Source organism: Anoplopoma fimbria, chromosome 11, assembly GCF_027596085.1.
Source record: "Anoplopoma fimbria isolate UVic2021 breed Golden Eagle Sablefish chromosome 11, Afim_UVic_2022, whole genome shotgun sequence".
Classification (NCBI taxonomy): Eukaryota; Metazoa; Chordata; class Actinopteri; order Perciformes; family Anoplopomatidae; genus Anoplopoma; species Anoplopoma fimbria.
Genome location: NC_072459.1, coordinates 17,187,691 through 17,211,755, shown reverse-complemented (window position 1 = coordinate 17,211,755; position 24,065 = coordinate 17,187,691). Strand labels below are relative to the sequence as shown.

The following is a 24,065-nucleotide window of genomic DNA, read 5'->3' as shown; positions in this document are numbered from 1 at the left end:
TCGGTGTCGGTGCGGGAAATCTGTTCACCATGGGCCACCCGCGCCGCGCGCTCAGCTGCCTCTCCGTCGCGCTCGTCCTGCTGCCGCCGCTGCTGCCGCCGTACGGTCCGGGGCGCGTCGCGGAGCTCGCGGTGGCGGCGGAGTACTCCTCCAAGACCGACTTGGATTACGAATTCGCGGACTACCGGGGGAAGTGGTGCATCGACGACCACGGGTTTGTTTACGGAATCGGAGAGGTGTACTACCCTAGCCCCACGGCTTGTCCGTGCACGTGCACCGTGGACGGCCCTGTGTGCGTCCGACCCAAGTGTCCCCGCATCCACCCCCGGTGCACGCGGATGAGATTTAAGGCATGCTGTCCAGTGTGCGAGGCTATGGCCAGGGTCTGCATCTACGGGGGAAAAACGTACCGACCCCTAGAGGAGTTCAGGGTGAGAAAGATCCAACTCCCCACCCCTCATCACATACCTATGATACAGTAGTAAAGTGTGGAATAAGTACTTTTACATGAGCAAAAGTAGCAGTACTACATTGATGAAATACCCTGGTAAATAATAAATTGTATTTGAAGTATCAAAGTTAAAATGGACTGCTCATTGTGCAAAATGGCTCCACTGAAAGTGTTGCGTTATGTGGGCTATTTATTCCTGAAAGGTAGAGCTAAACTAAAGTAATGTTGAGAAGTTAATATTTTATAAACTGGTCACCTGTTTGATTTATACAACCTTGAACTCAAAAGGGCTGCACGGTGTTGTAGTGGTTAGCACTGTCGCCTCACAGCAAGAGGGGCCTGGGTTCAATTCCCGGGCTAGACTGCCTTCTGTGTGGAGTTTGCATGTTCTCCCCGTGTTAGCGTGGGTTCTCTCCGGGTTCTTCCTCCCACAGTCCAAAGACGTGCAGTTTAGATTCATTGAAGACTCTAAATTGCCCGTAGGTGTGGATGTGAGTGTAAATGGTTGTCTGTCTATATACAGTGGGTACGGAAAGTATTCAGACCCCTTTAAATTTTTCACCCTTTGTTTCATTGCAGCCATTTGCTAAAATCGAAAAAGTTCATTTTTCGAATTTTTTTTCTTGACAGAAAAAACCAGAAATGTAGAAATTTTTGCAAATTTATTAAAAAAGAAAAACTGAAATATCACATGGTCATAAGTATTCAGACCCTTTGCTCAGTATTGAGTAGAAGCACCCTTTTGAGCTAGTACAGCCATGAGTCTTCTTGGGAATGATGCAACAAGTTTCTCACACCTGGATTTGGGGATCCTCTGCCATTCTTCCTTGCAGATCCTCTCCAGTTCTGTCAGGTTGGATGGTGAACGTTGGTGGACAGCCATTTTCAGGTCTCTCCAGAGATGCTCAATTGGGTTTAGGTCAGGGCTCTGGCTGGGCCAGTCAAGAATGGTCACAGACTTGTTCCGAAGCCACTCCTTTGTTATTTTAGCTGTGTGCTTCGGGTCATTGTCTTGTTGGAAGGTGAACCTTCGGCCCAGTCTGAGGTCCTGAGCACTCTGGAGGAGGTTTTCTTCCAGGATATCTCTGTACTTGGCCGCATTCATCTTTCCTTCAATTGCAACCAGTCGTCCTGTCCCTGCAGCTGAAAAACACCCCCATAGCATGATGCTGCCACCACCATGTTTCACTGTTGGGATTGTATTGGGCAGGTGATGAGCAGTGCCTGGTTTTCTCCACACATACCGCTTAGAATTAACGCCAAAAAGTTCAATCTTGGTCTCATCAGACCAGAGAATCTTATTTCTCATAGTTTGGGAGTCCTCCATGTGTTTTTTTGGCAAACTCTATGCAGGCTTTCATATGTCTTGCACTGAGGAGAGGCTTCCGTCGGGCCACTCTGCCATAAAGCCCTGACTGGTGGAGGGCTGCAGTGATAGTTGACTTTGTGGAACTTTCTCCCTACTGCATCTCTGGAGCTCAGCCACAGTGATCTTTGGGTTCTTCTTTACCTCTCTCACCAAGGCTCTTCTCCCACGATTGCTCAGTTTGGCTGGACGGCCAGGTCTAGGAAGAGTTCTGGTCATCCCATACTTCTTCCATTTAAGGATTATGGAGGCCACTGTGCTCTTAGGAACCTTGAGTGCTGCAGAAATTCTTTTGTAACCTTGGCCAGATCTGTGCCTTGCCACAATTCTGTCTCTGAGCTCCTTGGGCAGTTCCTTCGACCTCATGATTCTCATTTGTTCTGACATGCACTGTGAGCTGTAAGGTCTTATATAGACAGGTGTGTGCCTTTCCTAATCAAGTCCAATCAGTTTAATTAAACACAGCTGGACTCCAATGAAGGAGTAGAACCATCTCAAGGAGGATCAGAAGAAATGGACAGCATGTGAGTTAAATATGAGTGTCACAGCAAAGGGTCTGAATACTTATGACCATGTGATATTTCAGTTTTTCTTTTTTAATAAATTTGCAAAAATTTCTACATTTCTGTTTTTTTCTGTCAAGATGGGTTGCTGAGTGTACATTAATGCGAAAAAAATGAACTTTTTCGATTTTAGCAAATGGCTGTAATGAAACAAAGAGTGAAAAATTTAAAGGGGTCTGAATACTTTCCGTACCCACTGTATGTCAGCCCTGTGACAGACCCTGTCCAGGGTGTACCCTGCCTTCGCCCATTGACAGCTGAGATAGGCTCCAGCACCCCTGCGACCCTTAACTGGATAAGCAGGTTACAGAAAATGGATGAATGAACTCAAAAGTACCTAGTAACTATAGCTGTGAGATAAATGTAGTGGAGTAAAAGTGTAGAGCAGCAAAGCATGGAAATACTCAGGTAAACTACAAGTACCTCAAAATTGTACTTAGTTACATTCCACCACTGATTACAATTATTGACATGTAAATTGTGATCGGGACCCAAAAGCGACCATGTTATATTCAGTATTCTATCATATTTATATGATAGAATATATATTATCGTTATGTTTTGAAATAGAATAAATGGTAAATGGACTGTACTTGTATAGTGCTTTTCTAGTCTTCTGACCTCTCAAAGCACTCTAACACTACATATCATCATTCACCCATTCACATCTGATGGGAGGGGCTACCATGCAAGGTGCCACCTGCCCATCAGGACTCTAACTCAAACTAACATTCATACATCATTAATACACCGATGGCACAGCCTTCGGGAGCAACTTGTCTTGTCCAAGGACACATCTACATGGAAAAGAGGAGCCAGGGATCGAGCCACTGATTCTCTGATTGGAAGACAACCCTGCTCTACCACTGAGCCACAGTTGCTCAGTAAAAAGCCAACAGATTCTATAAACCATTGAATATTTGCATACCATATTAGCTTGATTAACCTAAGGGCTTCCACCTTTCCTGTTGTGTATGTTCGCTCCGGTTATTCACACAGAAGACCAAGTAAGTAATTGTCTTCTCTGTGTGGTTAATCCAGCATTGACGTTGTATTGCTAAAAGTTTCTTTTAGCAATACAATATACAGCAACAGTGTACCTGCAATTTTAGACATGCTCTGGAAGTGAATAGCTTGTGCAATCATGAAAAAAGAAATGTTAGAATTGTGCATTAAGTGCAATTTTATCGTTTCCACATATGCCATGAAAGCACATATTTAAGAAGTATTACGTTTTAGAGCTTTCTTTTGCCGGAATTAGGCAAAATAACAACTTTACAGCTTTAGGTAGAAACTGCTGGGACTTTCCTTTCCTCTCGGTGTACAGCTGGTCCGTAAACGACAGAACTATAGCCTGCTAAATGTGAACGACAGAGTTTGTGAGTGAGTAAAAGCCAGTTCTAACAGCTGCTCAACATTTAATAATAAAAAAGAGGTGCTGCCTTGTTTGTGCGGTGGACAAAACAGCTTCCATGTGCTAAGTGGCGATTGAGCATTGGAAGAAAAGGTATTGACTGTTTATTATGTAACTGATTGTGTATTGATGAAGTGCATCCAACCGGTCCAATAGCACTAGAGACAGATCAGCTGTCTTTGTGTGTGTTTGTTGACTGTCCACACGTCCCCTGTGACATACCAAGGAGATTGAGCCTACCAGTCACCTCTTACATGGGCTCATTTGTTTACTGTAATTACACCAAAATGGTCACAGATAATGGGACTTATTTTTTAAAAATGACCACATGTTAAAACCTGAAGTCAATGACATTCAAATTCTTTGTGTGTTCAAGTTGTCGAGGTGCGAGCGATGTCGCTGCGAGGCCAACAGAGAGGTGTACTGCAGCATTTCAGACTGCCCCGCCCCGCACTGTGTCAACCCCACCTACGAACCCAACCACTGCTGCCCCATCTGTAAGACTGGTAAGACATCAAATTAAATCATTACAACCTGTATATATGTTATGAAGTTGGCCATCCAGTTTGAAAACTATAAACTTTTCCCTCAACTTTACTACTTCAGTTATGGGTCTCTTATGGGTGCTGCGATATCCCATCTCATTGACTCTCCCTTAACACGCACACGCACACACTTAAGCTCCTGCCCTCTGCACATCATTAAAAGGCTGTGATTTTGACAGGGTTCACCCTGCAACTCTCAGAAGCAGCACAGGTTGCGTCACACACCCAGCAGCTTACAGAGCCTTCCCTGTTATGTAATACATGCTTTACTGCCACTGGCATTAAAGTCCATCTTTGACACCGGATGTGTGTCAGATAGGAATAGTAGCAGGGATAATAATAACTTGTATTAGTGATGCTTTTTGTAGAATAAAATGGAAAGCCAAAGTAGCTTAATTTATCATTATTTTATTTGTTCTTTATGAGCATGTAAAAGAAAACCACATAAATCTGCTTCCCAGTTGCCTTTTTTCTTTATGGCAGTTGTATTTAAATTGTAGTTTCTATTTTTACTGTTCCTTTGCTGGACGGACAGCGGGACAGACGGTTTGGTTTGTTGCGTCATTGTTTTTGTCCCCCCCTGCTGCCAAATTTCCTCTCATCCGCTGTGCTTTATCAAACCTGGTTGGGTCTGGCATCAGATGAACAGTACTTCCTGTCCTCCTGCCGACCGACGTTGGTAATTGTTTCACAGGCAGCTGTGAAAAATAAAGTAACCCTCATCTGTGATTGGGGGAGGCATATGATATCAAAGGCAGACTGTTTAAATTTTTGGTTTTGTATGGTATTTTGCTGTGATGCTTGTTTCATATTGCCCACTTCTATTAATATCATGCACACATAGTTAAGGCTATTTTATTAAAACTTGAACCTCTATTGAAGATAGACTTTGTACTTCATTTAGGCAGCAGTTCTTTCCCATTGCCGTCTAGAGTCTCCTTTAAAACTGCTTTTACTGCAGAAACAAGCCTGTATATTAATATATAACATCGCTCTATTTTAGCTCTGTGTTTGGTCTCCACATACTCCGGAGAAGATATTGGTCTCTTTAGCTGCTAAATGCTCCACAATGTTCACCAATTCAATTCAATTCAGTTTATTTTGTATAGCCCAGAATCACAAATTACAAATTTGCCTCAGAGGGCTTTACAATCTGTGCACATGCGACATCCTCTGTCCTTCCCTCACATCGGCACAGGAAAAACCCCTTTAACAGGGAGAAAAAAGGAAGAAACCTATGGGAGAACGACAGAGGAGGGATCCTTCTCCCAGGATGGACAGAATGCAATAGATGTCGTGTACAGAATGAGCAGCATAACAGTTCTTAGATACAACACATTCAATGTATATGACATAAATGATTCATATAATAAGACTACTTATAATAACAGCAGCAATTATTACAGTAGAATTATAGCCATGAAAATAGGGATAGTAATGTGACTAATAATAATAATCGAAGTAGCAGTGGGTGTCAGTCGGCTCACAGCAGGAGGCACGACTACGGTCCAGGTACCACAACGATTCATGGAAACCTGCAGAACGAGAAAGCAAAAGGGCTTCAGGGTGGAAGTAAAGCTAAAATGCTTAATGGTACAGGTAATAGTAATAGTAATGTGACTAGTAATAATAATAATGGTGGTAGCAGTCGGTGTCAGCAGGGCCGTAGCAGGATGCACGTCCACGGTCCAGGTACAGCCACGATTTATAGAAGCCTGCGAAGCGAGAAAGCACAAAGACTCCAGGGTACAAGCAAGTCAATAAGCGTCATAGTACAGGCAATAATAATAGTAATGTGTGGTAGTAGTAGTGGGTGTCAGCAGGGCCTCAGTAGGTGGCACGATGACAGTCCAAATATAACCCCGATTCCTGGGAACCTGCGAGGCGAGAAAGCACAAGAACTCCGGGGAAGAAGCAAAATCAGTAATGTGCATAAATAGGAGATTAATACATAAAGAAGGAGGGAGAGAAGAGGAGAGAGGAGCTCAGCGTATCCTAGGTAGTCCCCGGCTGTCTAGGCATATAGCAGCATATCTAGGGGCTGGACCAAGGCGAACCTGAACCAGCCCTAACTATAAGCGCTATCAAAAAGGAAGGTCTTAAGCCTGCTCTTGAAAGTGGTGAGTGTGTCTGCCCCCCGGACTGAAACTGGAACCTGGTTCCACAGAAGAGGAGCCTGATAACTGAAGGCTCTGGCTCCCATCCTACTTTTATATACTCTAGGAACCACAAGTAACCCTGCATTGATTGCGCGCAGCTCTCTAGTTGGGTAATATGGAACTATAAGTTCCTTAAGATAAGACGGTGCCTGACCAGTTAGAGCTTTGTAGGTAAGTAAAATAATTTTAAATTCTATTCTTGATTTAACAGGGAGCCAGTGCAGAGAAGCTAATACTGGAGTAATATGATCTCTTTTCTTAGTTTTTGTTAGAACACGTGCTGCAGCATTCTGGATCAACTGTAAAGATCTAAGAGACCTATTAGAGCAGCCTGATAATAAGGAGTTACAGTAATCTAGTCTAGAGGTAACAAATGCATGAACTAGTTTTTCTGCATCGCTTTGAGACAGGATTTGCCTGATTTTCGCAATGTTACGTAAATGAAAAAAGGCTGTCCTTGAGATCTGTTTTATATAAGAGTTAAAAGACAGATCCTGGTCAAAGATAACTCCAAGGTTCTTAACGGTAGTGCTGGATGCTAGAGCAATGCCATCTAGAGAAACTATATCGTTAAATAATTGAATTCGAAGGTGATCTGGGCCTAGTAGGATAACCAGCTACTCTCTAACTTTTTCCGTCCGCCAGTTAGAGAAGGCAGAGTGCGTAGAGTGGCTTTTAAGAGCTGTTCGCTGTAAACAGTTGTCTGCTGCGGTGAAAGGACAATGATGAGAGTGAGACAGGAAATTTAAACAGTGACCAGAAGGAGGCTAAAACATTCAGTAGAGCTAAGATGCATCTCAGAGCTGGGCTGCGCTCGAAAAGTAAAACATATGACGTCCTATTTGTTTTCCTAACCACCTTTCCTTGACCTCAGGGAAAAATTCATCAGGTCAAGGAAAGATGTGAGGGAGAATGCATAAGTACATAAGGAAAATCTAACAGCACTTACTCTAGACTTGTGGGACAGCGGAATCTCTTTTTCATTTGTATTGATGGTCCAGTGCTTTTAACAGGAGAAAGGAAGCATCGCAGCACCTTTCTTAGAATTTAGAGAATTCAACTAGCTCTTTTCATGACTGCCACTTCAATGCTTCTGGGTCATCGCTCAGTTTTGAACCTTCTTAAGTAAGAAAGACTAAAACAGACAGCCATGCTCTGTGAGACTTTATTTGGGCACAGGTAAACGCTAACGTCAGCATGGTAGCACGCTCACGTTGGCAAATTTTAATTAAAAAATAAATAAAGTTAACTGTCGGTAGTGTCTTGGCAGAAAACAACCTCCCACAAGACCAGAATGAGTTTTATGTACAGATTAAACAAACATTATGTAACATGTTACTTAGCGATATTGTGTTTGCCCAACAAGACACCAAGTACTGCTTTCACTACTGAGGATGAGCAAAAACACAAATAAATATATTGTGAGAGCAACTTGCCCTTGTACTCCTTTCCTGTCTCTCCAGGTCCCAACTGCTTTGCTGGGAACAGGGTGATCCCGGCAGGAGAACGCCTGAACATTGACGAGTGGACAGTATGCTACTGCACATACCGAGACGGGACGTGGCACACACATCCCCAGGCCACGTGTGAGCAGCTCCCCAAGACCAGCCCGACACTCAGCACCCACACCGAGCCCCCCGCAGACGAGGAGTCCAGGGGCAGAGGAAGGAGGCCGTTTATTCCCAGGCTGGATGTGATACCATGAAGCAGCGTTTTAAATAAATGTGTCATGGAGACAGAGACATTCTGCAGGTACAAATAGACTTGAACTTTATTTATTAGTGTCAGGACAGCCGAATTGGGCTCCAATAGAGCATAAATCAACCTGCACATTTATGTTTAATAAAAACAGAGACTATATCTCACAGTGGTTGGAGCTGAGGATAAAGAGGGACATCACATATTTTTAACATTTTCCAACAATACACCCAATATTTGTTTTGAATATGTTCAAAACAAATATTGTTGGAAAAAAAAGTTGAAAAGAAAGATTTGCATGAAAAAAGTGAATGAATTTCACATTTACCCTCATTGGTGCTGAAATAATTAATCAATTAGTTACTAATGATACTCCTATCAAACTCTTTACTCTTGCTGAATATTTGTATATGCAGAGCTTCTGCACACTGCATTCTTTTGCTAAGCTATGATTGAACCATCAACATGTTTTAGGTGGATTTTAGCAAGTCAATTTATTGATTAATTGATTGACAGGAAATTTGACGTCAATTTTGATTGTCACTTTTTTGTTAAAACTAATTTCTAATGTAAAATCATTGGACATTCACATTCATTCCAGCTTCCAGCTGCTTTAGAATTTTGAATGGAATCCATCTTGTCAGGCAAAACAATGTGACATCTGAGGAAAAAGATGTTAGTTGCGTGTGAAGCATGAAGAGGAATGAATTGTGAAGAGGAGCCACTCACTGACATCAATACCTAATGTGGTGAGGACACCAAAATCTCTCACTGCTGTTAATAAAACTGTATTTATTTCAAATCTACCTGACACTCCTCTCCTACTCCATAAAATCTCCCATCATTCCACTGTGGAATATGAATGGAGTGTCAGGGTGTGTGAGATGAGTGTATTGGTGATATACCGGAAGTGACAGAAGGGAAGCTAGTGTTGGGTACAGGCGTGTGGGAGCCTGCTGGTTTCCGTCTGTAAGCAGAGCGAGGCCAGAGAGAGAGAGAGAGAGAGAGAGCTAACTGAGAACGACTGTGTAAGCAGAAAAACGGATGATTCACACACTACCTTGAGTAACAGATGGTATATGTACATATGCAATAAAAGAGTAAAGGAAATGCCAGTAAGTATGTATATATGTATATATATATATATATATATATATAGTATCACTGTTAGTGTTTGTGATGATTTAAACTCCCATGTCAAAGTGCTGATTTCAGAATATGTACAGCCAACACGTGCTTTCAATCCCTCTGTTCAAACATGCTGTGGATTTTTTTTCCTGTTTATCCTTGTGTTCATGAATACCCGTCCTTTTCATCTTTATGATAAAGACACATTGTGTGTATCGCTGATTAGAGAAGCGTCCCAAGTAAGGTTCAAATACTATCCGGGAGAGTATTCAATAGTTCTCAGGTTTTTAACTTTCCTGTGTTTATTCTTACTGTAGTCACCCTCCCATTGAAATGTGTGCTGTGCATCTCATCTGTTAGTAGTCCTAGTAACTGTGCAAGAACTGAACATAATTTAATTATGAAAATTGTGAAATAAAGATTTTACAGACAAATTCTTCCAAGTTTTTTTAAATACACCCTGAAGTGCATTAAAGACATACACATATCCCTGTAAGCAATACATATTAGCAATAAATAAAACAAGGTTCCCATGCTTAATTTATCAGGTTTCTTTTCACATAAACTGAAGCCATGTTTCCACTGCTGCGAAATTGAGTTGTAAATTAACATTGATGAATACTGCAAAATCCAGATGATCTGTTTGGGAATTTTTCCCAAAATCCATTGCTTATTGAAACAAGCTCTCACAATAGTATTGCATCCATACATCACATTTATTTGAGATGGTTTTAGTTAATCTGGCTGATTAGACCCCTTATGGTCAGGATAGGACAAATTCAGTATTTTATCCTTCTTATTGGTAGATTAAGATTTGTGACCTTCTAAATTCCCATCAAAGCTCCAGCCCACCTTCAACATGAGTAGCTTTTATTCCAAAATTTTTATAAATCGTCTTAGAAAATATAGTTTCCTGTAAATAGAGGGTAAATGAAAACACCCAAGACTAGTTGCTGGATTACCAACAGTTTTTTTTATTGAAAACGAACAGAGGTGCAGGATCCAGCTCAGGCTATGCTACCAGCGTTGGAGGCAATCCTGGGCCAAAGGTCAGCACACTCTTTGGCCACTGGGCCTGTGATGGCTGAACCTGCAGATACAGAGAAGTAAGGCAGTTATTTTCGTTTCGACATAGCATGCTTCATTTATATGGGAAATGGAGGGACATCTGACTGCTGCAGTTGAGGCTAAAAACTTTTATAAATTAAGAGGAAAACCAAAAAAGTGGCAAGATAACTCGACAAACTTCTAGTGTCATCTTCCTGAATGAATGCATGAGATGTTTTTTGGGGATGGCCACAAAGCTTTAGACCTTCCCCAAACTAGTTAATTGGTTTAGTTGCTTTTTAGTTAAAAGCAATACATAATATAAAACATCTGAGCATTGCCACACTTGTATCACATAGACTTTAGTTGTAGGTTAAAGCTGTCTCATCACTGATTGAGATCAGTCAGCCATAGTGTAACGCTGCCATCTCACCCACAGTGATGAGGTTAATGTTCCCTTGTACGACAACTCACCGAGCCACTGAACAGACAAAGCAAGTGCTTTTGCAAGGGGAAATATCTTCCCATTGACCTACCACCTGTATAACTAGGGTTAGGTATCAAACTCTGTACTTTTGTTTAAGGCTGGAGAATAATAGCCATTTTGATATTCATTATCTGTGTTTGGTTTTAGATTTGTATATACTTTTTTTTGGACAGGATACAACCCATGGCATGTTATGTTACACTAGTTGGCTACCTATCTCTTCTGTTCAGTGAAAAATTGACAATTAAAACAATGGCTTAAAAGATTCCTCAAAAATGATCACTGTGGACTCTGGACACCTGCAATTCAACGATAGGTAAGCAGAGTGCAGTTGCACGTCGGGCCACCACATGACATTGTGGCCGGCTATGGGTTCCGCCCAAGACAGGCCGAGGCAGTGCCAGCAGAGCTCTCCATCCGCGTACTCGCTGGTCCTGCCGGGAAGCGGCTGGAGACACACACAGCATTTACCTTCGATAATGGTCACCTCACCTTTATAAACACTATTTAATTAGAGCTAACCTGGGGTTTCTTCTGTGATAACTGTACTTCCACACACAAAAGCAGATATTCCACTGATTTATTACTCAATTTTCCCCAACACCGTCCTGCAAAAATTTCACAAGCAAAGCTTTGTGTACAAAATAAAGGGATTCTGTCCACAGAAATTCTAGAGGGCTGGTACTTTGAAACGGAAAGAGGAAGAGACGTTTACATTTTTTCATATCATGCCATATTGCTGGATAAGCCGCAGCTATAAGTGGATCAAGTGTGGCAACACATTCAAAATTAAACAGACATGTTAATAACAAACAAAATGCAGAATTGGCCAAGGAAACACATCTCACATGTGCTTCCTCAGAAATAAAAACAATTACATTGGTGAAACAATCTAAAATACCATAAGACAAATCTCTCTAGCTGCACTCACTTCTGAGCTTAATATATACAGCTTAGCTAATATATTAAAATCAATTTCTTGTGTCAAGACACAATTGGACAGTCAGAATTACACAGCAAATAATTACCCTTGTGTAGCATCCAATCAAACCCACCTTTCATTTCTCCTTTGTTGTTTACTATGACACCGGCGTTGTCTTCAAAGTAGAGAAAGACGCCATCTTTTCGCCGATACGACTTCCGCTGCCGTATCACCACCGCAGGATGCACTGTGGACAAAGGAAATGTGGTAACTTGAAGTTACTACGAGGCAACAACACACACCTGTGTTAACAAGTACCTCGGCAGAAAAATACAAAGACATGGTCAATGTAACAGAAACTGGCAGTAGAATAAATGATTTCACTTAAATTTAATCCTGATTGTACTGAGGTAAAATCCAAAATCACTGCATTACTCCAACTCAATCAAAGGAAATTAGTTGTATGAGTTATTCAGTGTCCTGCCCATGAAGCTGAAAATTAGACAGCCTGTGCATCCAAGCCATCTTCACAATCAGTAAAAAAAAATAAAAAAAATCAACGTAGACATTTTCTAAATGTCAATACATTTCTGCAAAGGACCAAAATAAATATCTCAGTGTTTCAACAGAGTATTAATAAGCTGCCTCACCCTCTTCACCCTAACTTAAGCATGGACCAGTTGTTTTTACTCACCCTTCTTCCTGAGTTCTGGCTTGCCTTTCTTGACTGTGGCCATGACCATGTCACCCACTCCTGCAGCAGGCAGACGGTTCAGACGCCCCTTGATGCCCTTCACGGAGATGATGTACAGGTTCTTGGCACCTGAGGGACGGAGGAAGAAAAACAAACATGAAGAAGGGGCGATCTTGCAGAAGGGAAACTAGATCATGAGTTTCTAAAGAACAATGTAGTATTGTGGCATTTTAGAAAATCTTCGAAAACGATAAAGGTAATTTCCTATCTTTGTATACATCACAATATAGCACGTTTCCTGATGATTCAATAAATTAATTAGTAGTCTATATGAAATAACCACATTGTTTTGTATACTTTCAGGCTGTAACGCATCAGCTGTTCCTTGTCCAATGAGCAACTAAATAAAAACAGGACATCTAACAAGAAGTTCAGCTCAAAATGGCCTTCTGCATAGTGCATCATCATTTGCGGCCAGTAAGAACACATAATACACAAAAATAGATATTTGGTTAGTTTAATACATTTTTATGAACAAATATTCAAATGTCATTTTTGACACATTTTGATACTCTCAGCATACTCTCATTATACTTAATTAGTACTGAGAATTTTGTCATTTAATTAAGAACTTAATTGCATATTATTGGAGATTTTCTTAGACATGTTTTGTGATTATGTGCTTGTTAGTATGAATTAGAATTTTATGACAACTGTGTGTCACGATTTCAATGTATGATTTTATAACAATGTGATTCCACTGAAAGACATTTTAATATTTAATCATGGCCCAGTCCTTTTCTTAGAAAGGACGGGGGCTACCATGTGTGTCATTTTGTCTCGTCACTGATTGAGATCAGTCAGCCATAGTGTGACGCTGCCATCTCACCCACAGTGATGAGGTTAATGTTCCCTTCTACGACAACTCACCGAGCCACTGAGCAGACAAAGCAAGTGCTTTTTGAAGGGGGAAAGCACCAAACAAAGATTGTAAGATTTGTATTTTTATTCAATCAGCCTAATGGGTCAAATTCAATTTAAGTCAAATGCTTTCAAATTTACCCTATAACGCAGAACACATGAGTTCTGCGTTATAGGGTAAATTTGAAGCACCATAATCAAATGTACAATCAAAAGATCAATATTCATCTGTAGCGATTAGAGCAACCGGGGGCTCCAGCTACATACTTTGCATGCAAATATGAAAAGTAGTAATGATCTTCTCATTTACCTCACGGCTAGAGAGCAACTAAGCAGGCTCTCTCTTGCTACGACCATCAGGTTATTGCTAAAGCCGTTGTTGCATTGTTTCCTGTCCATATCAGTCTAAAAGTCAAGAATCCACTAACCTTACCCGTGCAGCATTTCCCATCAAGTATTTAACTAACTTGCTACTTAATATCAACGCCAAAAATATTGCATATTTGATCTGACGATAACAGGTTAGTTGAGGCGTACCGGTGTTGTCAGCACAGTTGATGACCGCTCCTACTGGGAGACCCAGCGAGATGCGGAACTTGGCTCCAGATGAACCACCACGTCCTGTGAGAAGACAGAACACAGTTAAAAAACGAACAACTACACCTTTACCAATTCCAAACAAATCTAGGAACTTGTGATTTTGCGTTAAGTGCCATCTCTGCATTTATTATCCAGTTTATGTAGGTATAATCCCTATCTTATCGCATTGATAAACATTTTAAATGGTGTTTCATAAGACACTTGAAATTCTGATTCAGATGTTGACAGGTAAAACTAGTCACTTATTTCACATGTTTTTTTGTCAAGCATGGGATCTAACGATACTTATTGCCAATTTAGTTACAAACGCCACAAATAACAAGCACAAACACCAGCTGGTGCACATTTACTGCAAGACTTATGCAATACATGCAAGACCTATAGCATTTCATCACTACAAGGGCAAAACACATGTCACCAAAAGATTGACGACGGCTAATGGGGTTATTTCTCAGCCTATTATGTAGCTGAAAAGTTGAAAATCGAGTCATTTTAAGATACAAGGTTTCGCCTGCAGCGACATCGTTAGCAAACTCCAATACACCGCATTCACTAGGTTACGATACTTTATTAGGCTGAAGCAGCTAGCCAGTTTACAAGCCCGTTGTTGAAAATACTCTTTGAACCATTGAGACCAACAGTTGACAGAACTATGCTAGCATTCATCAAGAAAGACTCAACGTTAACAGGAGGCCACACATTACGTGTTGGCTGGCTAGCTTTCCGTCAAAAATGCTGATCAAGGTTTGATTAGTTGACAAAAGCACGAGCTGTTTGACAATTATAAACTCTGGCAGCCGCTATTATTCTTAGATTTGCTTGAACAGGGGCCAATATGTCAAGTTTGACCTTATCCACCAATCACACATAAAGGTAACGTGATGGAACGTTACCGGCACAGCCTAACGCTAGCCATCTCCGATAGCCTGAGCTAACGTAACACCTGACAAGACGATTTGCAGCACGTTCTTCTCGTTTAAGATTATTTAATCGTGGTACGTTTGGTCTGTAACGATTACAGCTGCTTAAAGTTTACAGCAAACAGCTAATTCACATTCTGCCTCTAGTTTAAGCGTTACATGCTTCATGCCTACACGGTGCTAACAGCGAAACTTAGCTTCAGTCAATTAGCCGGGGAAAATGGTATCATTCAGAAATCGGAGACCGTTTGGACAAATTCGAAACTAATCACATAGATGTGTTGTCTTCCTCACTCTATCACACACTAGCAAAAGTTTATATGCCGGCAGAGAGTAAAACACAGCAGATGAATGTGGATTTTGCAAGGTGGGTTTCATACCTCTCTTAGACATGGCTGCAGTAGGGAAAGAGGAAGAAGCAGAAAGGAATTGTGGGATATAAAGTTGAGCAGAACTTCATCCGGGTCATGCGCGGATATGGGCTGCATTCACAACCATAGACATCATATAGACATATAAAATAAAATGCAATAAAATAAAATGCAAATCAATTTATAACTTTTATATGATGTGATTTTCTGGATTATTTTTTATATTCTGTCTCTCAATGTTAAAATAAACCTACCATTACAATTATAGATCATTCATTTCTTTGTCAGTGGGCAAACTTACAAAATCGGCAAGGGATCAAATAATTATTTCCTTCACTGTATGTTAAAGATGATACCTTTACAAGGTAACAAGGGTATTTTATTGTTATTGTCCAACAGGGTGGCACAACAAAATGCAGAGTGCAATCATACAAAAGCACAGCTAAAGATGTATTAATTAACAAAATAAATTCCTTCTGCGGTACCTTTAGGGGTACAGTATCACTCTTAACAATTTCAATGTATCATAACGGTAAAATACTGTCAGCAAAGACAACAGTAATTAATTGTTATTTTAGAGTGCAGCTACTGTAATGTATTTTAACAGTTTCTTATCGTAAATTGTATTAAACTATGTGATATTAGAATAACTGGGTTTTACGGTCATTTTACAGCATATACAGTGGGTACGGAAAGTATTCAGACCCCTTTAAATTTTTCACTCTTTGTTTCATTGCAGCCATTTGCTAAAATCGAAAAAGTTCGTTTTTTTCGCATTAATGTACACTCAGCAACCCATCTTGACAGAAAAAAACAGAAATGTAGAAATTTTTGCAAATTTATTAAAAAAGAAAAACTGAAATATCACATGGTCATAAGTATTCAGACCCTTTGCTGTGACACTCATATTTAACTCACATGCTGTCCATTTCTTCTGATCCTCCTTGAGATGGTTCTACTCCTTCATTGGAGTCCAGCTGTGTTTAATTAAACTGATTGGACTTGATTAGGAAAGGCACACACTTGTCTATATAAGACCTTACAGCTCACAGTGCATGTCAAAACAAATGAGAATCATGAGGTCGAAGGAACTGCCCAAGGAGCTCAGAGACAGAATTGTGGCAAGGCACAGATCTGGCCAAGGTTACAAAATAATTTCTGCAGCACTCAAGGTTCCTAAGAGCACAGTGGCCTCCATAATCCTTAAATGGAAGAAGTATGGGATGACCAGAACTCTTCCTAGACCTGGCCGTCCAGCCAAACTGAGCAATCGTGGGAGAAGAGCCTTGGTGAGAGAGGTAAAGAAGAACCCAAAGATCACTGTGGCTGAGCTCCAGAGATGCAGTAGGGAGATGGGAGAAAGTTCCACAAAGTCAACTATCACTGCAGCCCTCCACCAGTCGGGGCTTTATGGCAGAGTGGCCCGACGGAAGCCTCTCCTCAGTGCAAGACATATGAAAGCCTGCATAGAGTTTGCCAAAAAACACATGGAGGACTCCCAAACTATGAGAAATAAGATTCTCTGGTCTGATGAGACCAAGATTGAACTTTTTGGCGTTAATTCTAAGCGGTATGTGTGGAGAAAACCAGGCACTGCTCATCACCTGCCCAATACAATCCCAACAGTGAAACATGGTGGTGGCAGCATCATGCTATGGGGGTGTTTTTCAGCTGCAGGGACAGGACGACTGGTTGCAATTGAAGGAAAGATGAATGCGGCCAAGTACAGAGATATCCTGGAAGAAAACCTCCTCCAGAGTGCTCAGGACCTCAGACTGGGCCGAAGGTTCACCTTCCAACAAGACAATGACCCGAAGCACACAGCTAAAATAACAAAGGAGTGGCTTCGGAACAAGTCTGTGACCATTCTTGACTGGCCCAGCCAGAGCCCTGATCTAAACCCAATTGAGCATCTCTGGAGAGACCTGAAAATGGCTGTCCACCAACGTTCACCATCCAACCTGACAGAACTGGAGAGGATCTGCAAGGAAGAATGGCAGAGGATCCCCAAATCCAGGTGTGAGAAACTTGTTGCATCATTCCCAAGAAGACTCATGGCTGTACTAGCTCAAAAGGGTGCTTCTACTCAATACTGAGCAAAGGGTCTGAATACTTATGACCATGTGATATTTCAGTTTTTCCTTTTTAATAAATTTGCAAAAATTTCTACATTTCTGTTTTTTTCTGTCAAGATGGGTTGCTGAGTGTACATTAATGTGAAAAAAAATGAACTTTTTCGATTTTAGCAAATGGCTGCAATGAAACAAAGGGTGAAAAATGTACTTTCCGTACCAGCATGTTACTGTTTATTTACAAAGGGTAATAAAATCTTCTACTTTTGCATTTAATTCCACACAACAAAAAAGCTGACTTCGAAAGACCAAAAATATTAGGAACATTTGTATTCCAAAAAGAGGTCCTGCATGTTTAGAAGAAAAAAAAAAAAAGTCACACACATTTTACACATGTTAATAGGAACTGCATGAATTACATGATAGTGTTAAGGAGAAAAATAAGAGAGGGAGAAAGAGAGAGAGCAAAAAGTGTGAGAAGACTTTACTCCCTCACTTCTTCATCGTCTTAGAGACACACTTTGGCAACTCCAGGTCTCCACTCCCGTTTAAAAATTGTCCCGTTCGTTCTGGTTTGCTCTTCTACAGTCAGCTGTATAATAGCACAAATAAACACTGTTCGGTAACCAACGCTACATTTTCACACTGTAATTAGTGATTAACTTTACTAACGTTTTTTTAGTCAAAAAAACAGTTTATGTAATCTATCTAAAAAAAATGGTGATCATTTTTTTTTTTTTTAAATGAACCATTAAAGCTAACAAATGAATAAAATTAAAAAACAAATACAATTTTAATCCACTACTGGTCCAGAGATAATAACACGTAGTTAAATTACAGTTACTAATCAAAATGTTGGTGAGAACAATTATTTTTGGGAAAAAGCTTATTTGGAGATTAGAACTGCTCTGTTCCAGTCTTATTTCAAGTTATAATGAAGAACTTTGAAAAATAAGTTTGACAGTAACCAGTGTTGAGTAGCCTATTGTTATGTGTATGTAGTTTTTTACGACTTTTCAGCTTTATTGCCCAGTTTGTTAGGAAGTAATATGTTGTAAGTTACATAACTTTGATAAAGTAATTAAAATAATAACATTACTTATTTAATTTTAACAGGTTAACTAGTAATCTGTAACCTATAGTGTTGGGTAGTTTAATCTACAGCAGTTTGCTCATCCAGTCTACATGTGTTTTGTGGACTTGGAGATGGCCTACGACCGTGTCCCTCGGGGAGTCCTGTGGGGGGTACTGCGGGAATACGGGGTACCTGGTTAGTTGCTACGAGCCATTCGGTCCTTGTATGACCAAAGTGAGAGCTGTGTCCGGATACTCGGCACAAAGTCAAGCTTGTTCCCAGTGCGTGTTGGCCTCCGCCAGGGCTGTCCCTTGTCACCAATCCTGTTTGTGATTTTCATTTACAGGATTTCAAGGCGTAGCCGGGGGAAGGAGAGTGTCTGGTTTGGGGACCTCAGAATCGCATCCCTGCTTTTTGCGAATGATGTGGTTCTGTTGGCTCCTCCAGAACGTGACCTTCAGCTGCACTGGGGCGGTTTGCAGCCGAGTGTGACGCGGTCGGGATGAGAGTCTATGGCCGTTTCTCAATATGTGAACTTCTCTGTACTTGTGTCCTCGTGAACTTGTGAAACGTCATCTAGCGCGGCCCAAGTACTGTTCCAATACACAAGTTCGCATTCAGCCAAGTACGGTCCAGATACCCGGATGTGTCCTTGCTCCGCCCATTATATCGGGGATGCATCGGAGTAGACTTGTGTGGACTTTGGACAGCCAAGTATCCCAGAATGCATTTCACCAGCAAACAAGAGATGACAGTGGCGGAGACGGCTCACAACTGTCAGTTATCATTGTCTAAATCAGGGGTCTCAAACTCAATTTGGCTTGTGGCCACTGCTGGTATTGTCGTCTCATAGGAGGGCCACTTCAACGTTCAAGCACTACAAGAAAGCACAATATTTTTGAAAATTTACTTTTTTATTTCCATGTTTTTAATAACTTGTAATAAGTTACAGTAGAAACTCTGAGTACAGCTTCAACATGGGCATCACTAAGTACTTGCATTTATTAAAGTTCATAGTCAAGAAAAGTTTTTCACACAGATACGTGCTTCCAAAAAGGCACATTACCCGACTGAACATTTTTGACAGCTCAGGGAAGGATGGAAGTAATTCTCTCATGAATTGTCCAGTCATGTCTGCTTTTCCCTGTGCCTCTCTGAATTTAGCTTTTAGATCACTGTTGCACTGCAAGTCAATAAGTTCCATTTGCAACATACTTGGGACACTCTCCACATCAGCTGAGAAGGGGTCAGCAAACAGCTGGAAAGTGTCACAGCATGCCTTGAAGTCAGCAAAACGCTGATCAAACTCCTGCAGAAGGTTTTCACTAGCACAGGCATATTCACCACCACTGAAGGCTGTGCCCTCCTCCACAAGAGACCTGCATGTTGTGAAATGGCTGAGATATTTTACAGAAAGCTGAGTTTTCCACAATTTCAGTTTAGCGGAGAAGGCTTTCACATTTTCATAAGCTGCAGTGATAAGCTGACCAGGGCCCTGGAGCTTCAGGTTAAGGATGTTCAGCTCCTGTGTTAAGTCCACTAGGAATGCAAGGTCCATAACCCACCCTGGATCATCAGGTTCAGGAACATCCATTCTGTCATCTTCCATGAATTTCTTCACTTCTGCTCTTAAGTCAAAAAATCTCTTCAGGACACTACTAAATGATGTACTTTTACTAAAGTAAAGTACATCACCATATGTTGTAAAAAGGCCCTGAACTGGCGGTGCTGTAAACTCCTGGACCTGATGTAACTGATACATCTCAGGACAACAGACATGACATGCTGCACAGTGCCTGTTGGTGTACGATGCAGTGCAGAACGACTGCTGGATCTGCATTTTCCTCTAACTTTCTTTGAACCAGCGTTACCAGTCGGTCATAGACGGGGCTCCATCCGTGGTAATGCCCACCAGTCTGTTCGCACAGCTCCTGAAATATATCCTTGGCTGTGGTGCGGCCGTGCATTGGACACAAACTCAGCAGCTCTTCTGCTTTATCGGGGACTGTTACTGCCGACGGACAGGTGTCGGTATGTGACTGCAGACCACATTAGGCTACATTATTTTCTTACTTTTCTTTTATCTCGCCGCGTACGCATCACTTTGATTTATTTTGTCAGAGAGAGACATATATACGTATAATGTCCCGCTGGGCAGCAACTTAAAAAACTTTTTTTGGAGGTGTTGTGAACGCAGCGCTGGGACGAATGTCCGCGTTTAATAGAAACGAGGCAGCCAGCCAGGCACGGAGGAGAACTCTCCATGGCAACGCTGCTGTAACTCTCCATGGCAACGCTGCTGTCACTGTCACTCATTGAGAATGTTTCTCTGCTTGCATCAAGCCCGGTCGATGTCCCGCCCCCGAGAGCCATATACCCCACCGTGATTGGTAGGTTCGTTCAGCTCCGCACACAACACTGTAAAGTGCCATTCATATAAAACTCGCGGGCCGCACTAACATTAAACTTTCATATTAAGGTGGGGGCCACAAAATATCGTCTAGCGGGCCGCAATTGGCCCGTGTGAGCATCACATTTCATCACAGATACTTCTGTTGGCACCATTATAGCAGCCAAAAGATCAGAAACAAGGTGGTGATTAGCTACAGGTTTTCCAGAGGAGGTGAGGAAACATCTGTGTCGCCAAAGGGCATCAAAGTCATGAACCACTCCAAACGCATAACGAGAGTCTGTGTAGATGTTTGCTGTTCTGCCCTCAGCGTGTTTGCATGCTTCGGTGAGTGCTACAGCTTGTGCTGAAAAATGTGATGGTAATTTGCCCGATGCTACAATTGCGTGTAGAGTGACAACAGCAAAACCTGTTTGATTGACGCCTGTTTTGTCTCTCGATGCAGAACCATCCACAAACAACTCAAGGTCAGCGTTTGGGAGAGTTGTGTCTGACAGATCAACCCTTGGCGAACACTCCTCCTCCAGAATCTGCACACAGTCATGAAAGTTTTCCGAGTCATCGCCATCTTCCTGTGTTGGGAGAAGAGAAGCAGGATTTAGAGTGGAACAGCGTTTGACCGTGACGTTGGGCATTTCCAACAATGTGGTGTGATATCTCAACCAGCGCTGCGCAGACAAATGCGGTGTCTTTTGTGTGTGCAGAATGTGAGCTACAGCGTGTGGTACCATGAGTATGAGCTCAGACTAGCCTACTAAATCTCTAGAGGCTGTCACTGCCTTCTCTGCAGCTGCTACAGCAGAGGGGCAGACCTGCTGCTACTGGATCCAGTTTTGTAGAAAAATAAGCAACAGGTCTGAGTTTATCCCCATGTTTTTGGCAGAGGACAGAAGTGGCATATCCACCCTTTTGATCAAGAAACTGTACAAATGGCTTATTTGAACTTGGTAAGCCAAGTGTTGGAGCATTTATGAGTGCACTCTTCAAATCTACAAAGGCCTTTTGTGCTTCTGGGGTCCATGTTATTTTGCCATGGGCTGTCAATTTTTTGCCATGGACAGTAGCTGAGAGGGGTGCCTCTCATTCTGAATAGTTAGGGATCCACTGTCTGCAATATGACATTCATTCCTAGGAAACTCAACACTTGTTTCTTTGTTACTGGCAGAGGAACGTTTTGGAGTGTCGCAATTCGTTTGGGAGAGAGGGATTTGCCCTCTGCTGTGATCACATGTCCCAGATATCTTATCTTTGTCTGGACAAATTGCAATTTAGACAAGCTGGCTTTGTGACCGCTGTTAGCCAGAAATGTTAATAGCGCAACTGTGTCTGTTTTGCATGCCTCCTCTGAGGGGCTGGCCATCATAAGGTCGTCTACATAAGCCAATAAGACGGAACCTGATGGAAATTCAAAATTTTGTAAATTTAGGCTCAGCTGCTGATGAAAATCCGATAATGTTTGAGACAAGGCCTGTAGTCTGATTTTGGATGAATTACCAAAGGTGTCGCATCTTTCATACGTCCAACATCGTACTTATGTTTTGCCCAGAGGCAATCCGGCACCTGTGTTAATTCAGCTGGCATGCTTTCAGTTGTCATGACTGTACAGATGAACCACGTGGTTTGTTCTCTAACAGTTCTACTGTTCTTTTAACTTGCACTGTAGATGTGACTACTGTGCGATGTACATCACCCTTTTCACTGTACTCTGTCCTAGAGTCCCTTGTTCTGCAGAAATCCGAAACACCCGTATTTGTTCCGGAGCCATGGACCCAGATCCTGCCATTTCCATGTGTGGGGTTGTTGTCTGAAAAAACTTGCATGGAGGAGTTATTTTCCGAAAGGTTCGGTTTTGGGCAGCAGAGAGAGTAACAGAAACAACAGCAACTGACTTTGTCCAGTAAATGTGTGTCAAACTCAACCTCTCTGGCTTTTCAATTAGTGTCTTTATCTCGTATTTGAGTGTGCGTGTGCATTACCTCATCATCCTGCTTCGCCCGGGTGGCTCCTGCTCCTCTGGGGTCCGCCCATCGCCACCATTTCAGCTTGAGTCCATCTTTTCCCCAGCCATTCTCCTTTCTCTTCTGGGGTGGGGGCACTCATTCGCCCAATGTCCTTTTTCTCTTTCTTCATTAGTGCGTCCTGACGTTTTGAACGTCTTCTTTATGCTCAGCATGTTGCAAAATATCTGCTAAGCTGCAGGATTTCCAGTCGAAGCCCTGATTCATCAGTTCCAGAGCGGTCATATCTTGTGGAACTGGGAATGCGGCCTGGACCGCTGTGCAGAGTGCTGTAAGTGAGTCTCGGTATTCTCGGTTGGCATCATCATCCCATGTGGAACTTTTCAGATGCAGAGGCATTCTGGCTTCAGTGAAATAGCCCCTGATTTTGTGATGAGTCCCAAAGTCCTTTTGCAGTACCCTGTGTACTTCCCTCATGGTTGGCCTATAGTCTCTGCATTCTTTTACCCACTGAGTGGAATTCTTTTCCGGCCGGGGCAGGTGAGCGACGGCGTCGATTAGGCCTGCCTCTGTCCAAGGGCGATGGACCAATATCACGCCTTCGGGTCCCGCTACCTCTCGCATTGGGAACAGCAGTTCATTGCAGGGTTCTGTCGGAGGGGGCCTGGTGTCGTGCCAGACTCTCTCCTCCTTTTGTTGGCTCTCCAGCTTTGCCCTGCTCCTGGTGTTGTCTGCCGGTCCCCGTCGCTGGCCCCTGCCTGATGTAGTGGAGCCATCTCTGGCGGTGGTGCGGTAGCTGTTGGAGGCGGAGGTGTCGGTGCTGGGGGTACTGGCTGTGGTGCAGCTGAGTTGTATGGTGGCGGTGGAGCAGAGTCCAGATCAGGATGCACTTTCCCAGGGTTCAGCTCGGACAGAAGAGCGGACAGAAGAGGAAATTGTTGGTTAATATTTTGTGTTTGTGATTTTTGTTCTTTCTTTCCTTTCTCCTCTTTTTTATTCTTTTATTCTTTTAATTGCCGTGCTTCTCTTCTCTGACATTCATCCTTCCACATTGCATACGCTTTCCAATCTGCCTTAAAGGGTGCAAATCCCCTTCTACTAGTCTCTCCTTCAGTTGTGTTAATTGTCTGTCACTCAAACCTTCTTCTGGGAATCCCAGTTCCACCCACACACCAAACTGCCTACAACTGCCAGGATATTTTCTTTCATAAAATGGCACAGTGGCAACAATTTATTTGGATCTTTTGGTTCAGGCTCCGAGCAT

General features: G+C 42.2%; 2 protein-coding genes across 2 annotated transcripts; one reads left to right on the top strand and one right to left on the bottom strand.

Annotated features, from left to right (window-relative positions):
- The first annotated feature begins 29 nt into the window (after positions 1–29).
- On the top strand, positions 30–8,384 carry si:dkey-283b1.7 (von Willebrand factor C domain-containing protein 2-like). The gene is made up of 3 exons (XM_054607584.1): positions 30–431; positions 4,171–4,300; positions 7,962–8,384. The coding sequence occupies exons 1-3, from the start codon at positions 30–32 to the stop codon at positions 8,201–8,203; spliced, it is 774 nt and encodes a 257-aa protein (XP_054463559.1). The 3' UTR covers positions 8,204–8,384.
- A 1,894-nt stretch (positions 8,385–10,278) lies between these two features.
- rpl23 (ribosomal protein L23) lies at positions 10,279–15,395 on the bottom strand. Its single transcript, XM_054607594.1, has 5 exons — positions 15,296–15,395; positions 13,933–14,016; positions 12,475–12,603; positions 11,914–12,027; positions 10,279–10,414 (listed from the first exon to the last, which is right to left on the bottom strand). The coding sequence occupies exons 1-5, from the start codon at positions 15,306–15,308 to the stop codon at positions 10,332–10,334; spliced, it is 423 nt and encodes a 140-aa protein (XP_054463569.1). The 5' UTR covers positions 15,309–15,395; the 3' UTR covers positions 10,279–10,331.
- Between the last annotated feature and the right edge of the window lie 8,670 nt (positions 15,396–24,065).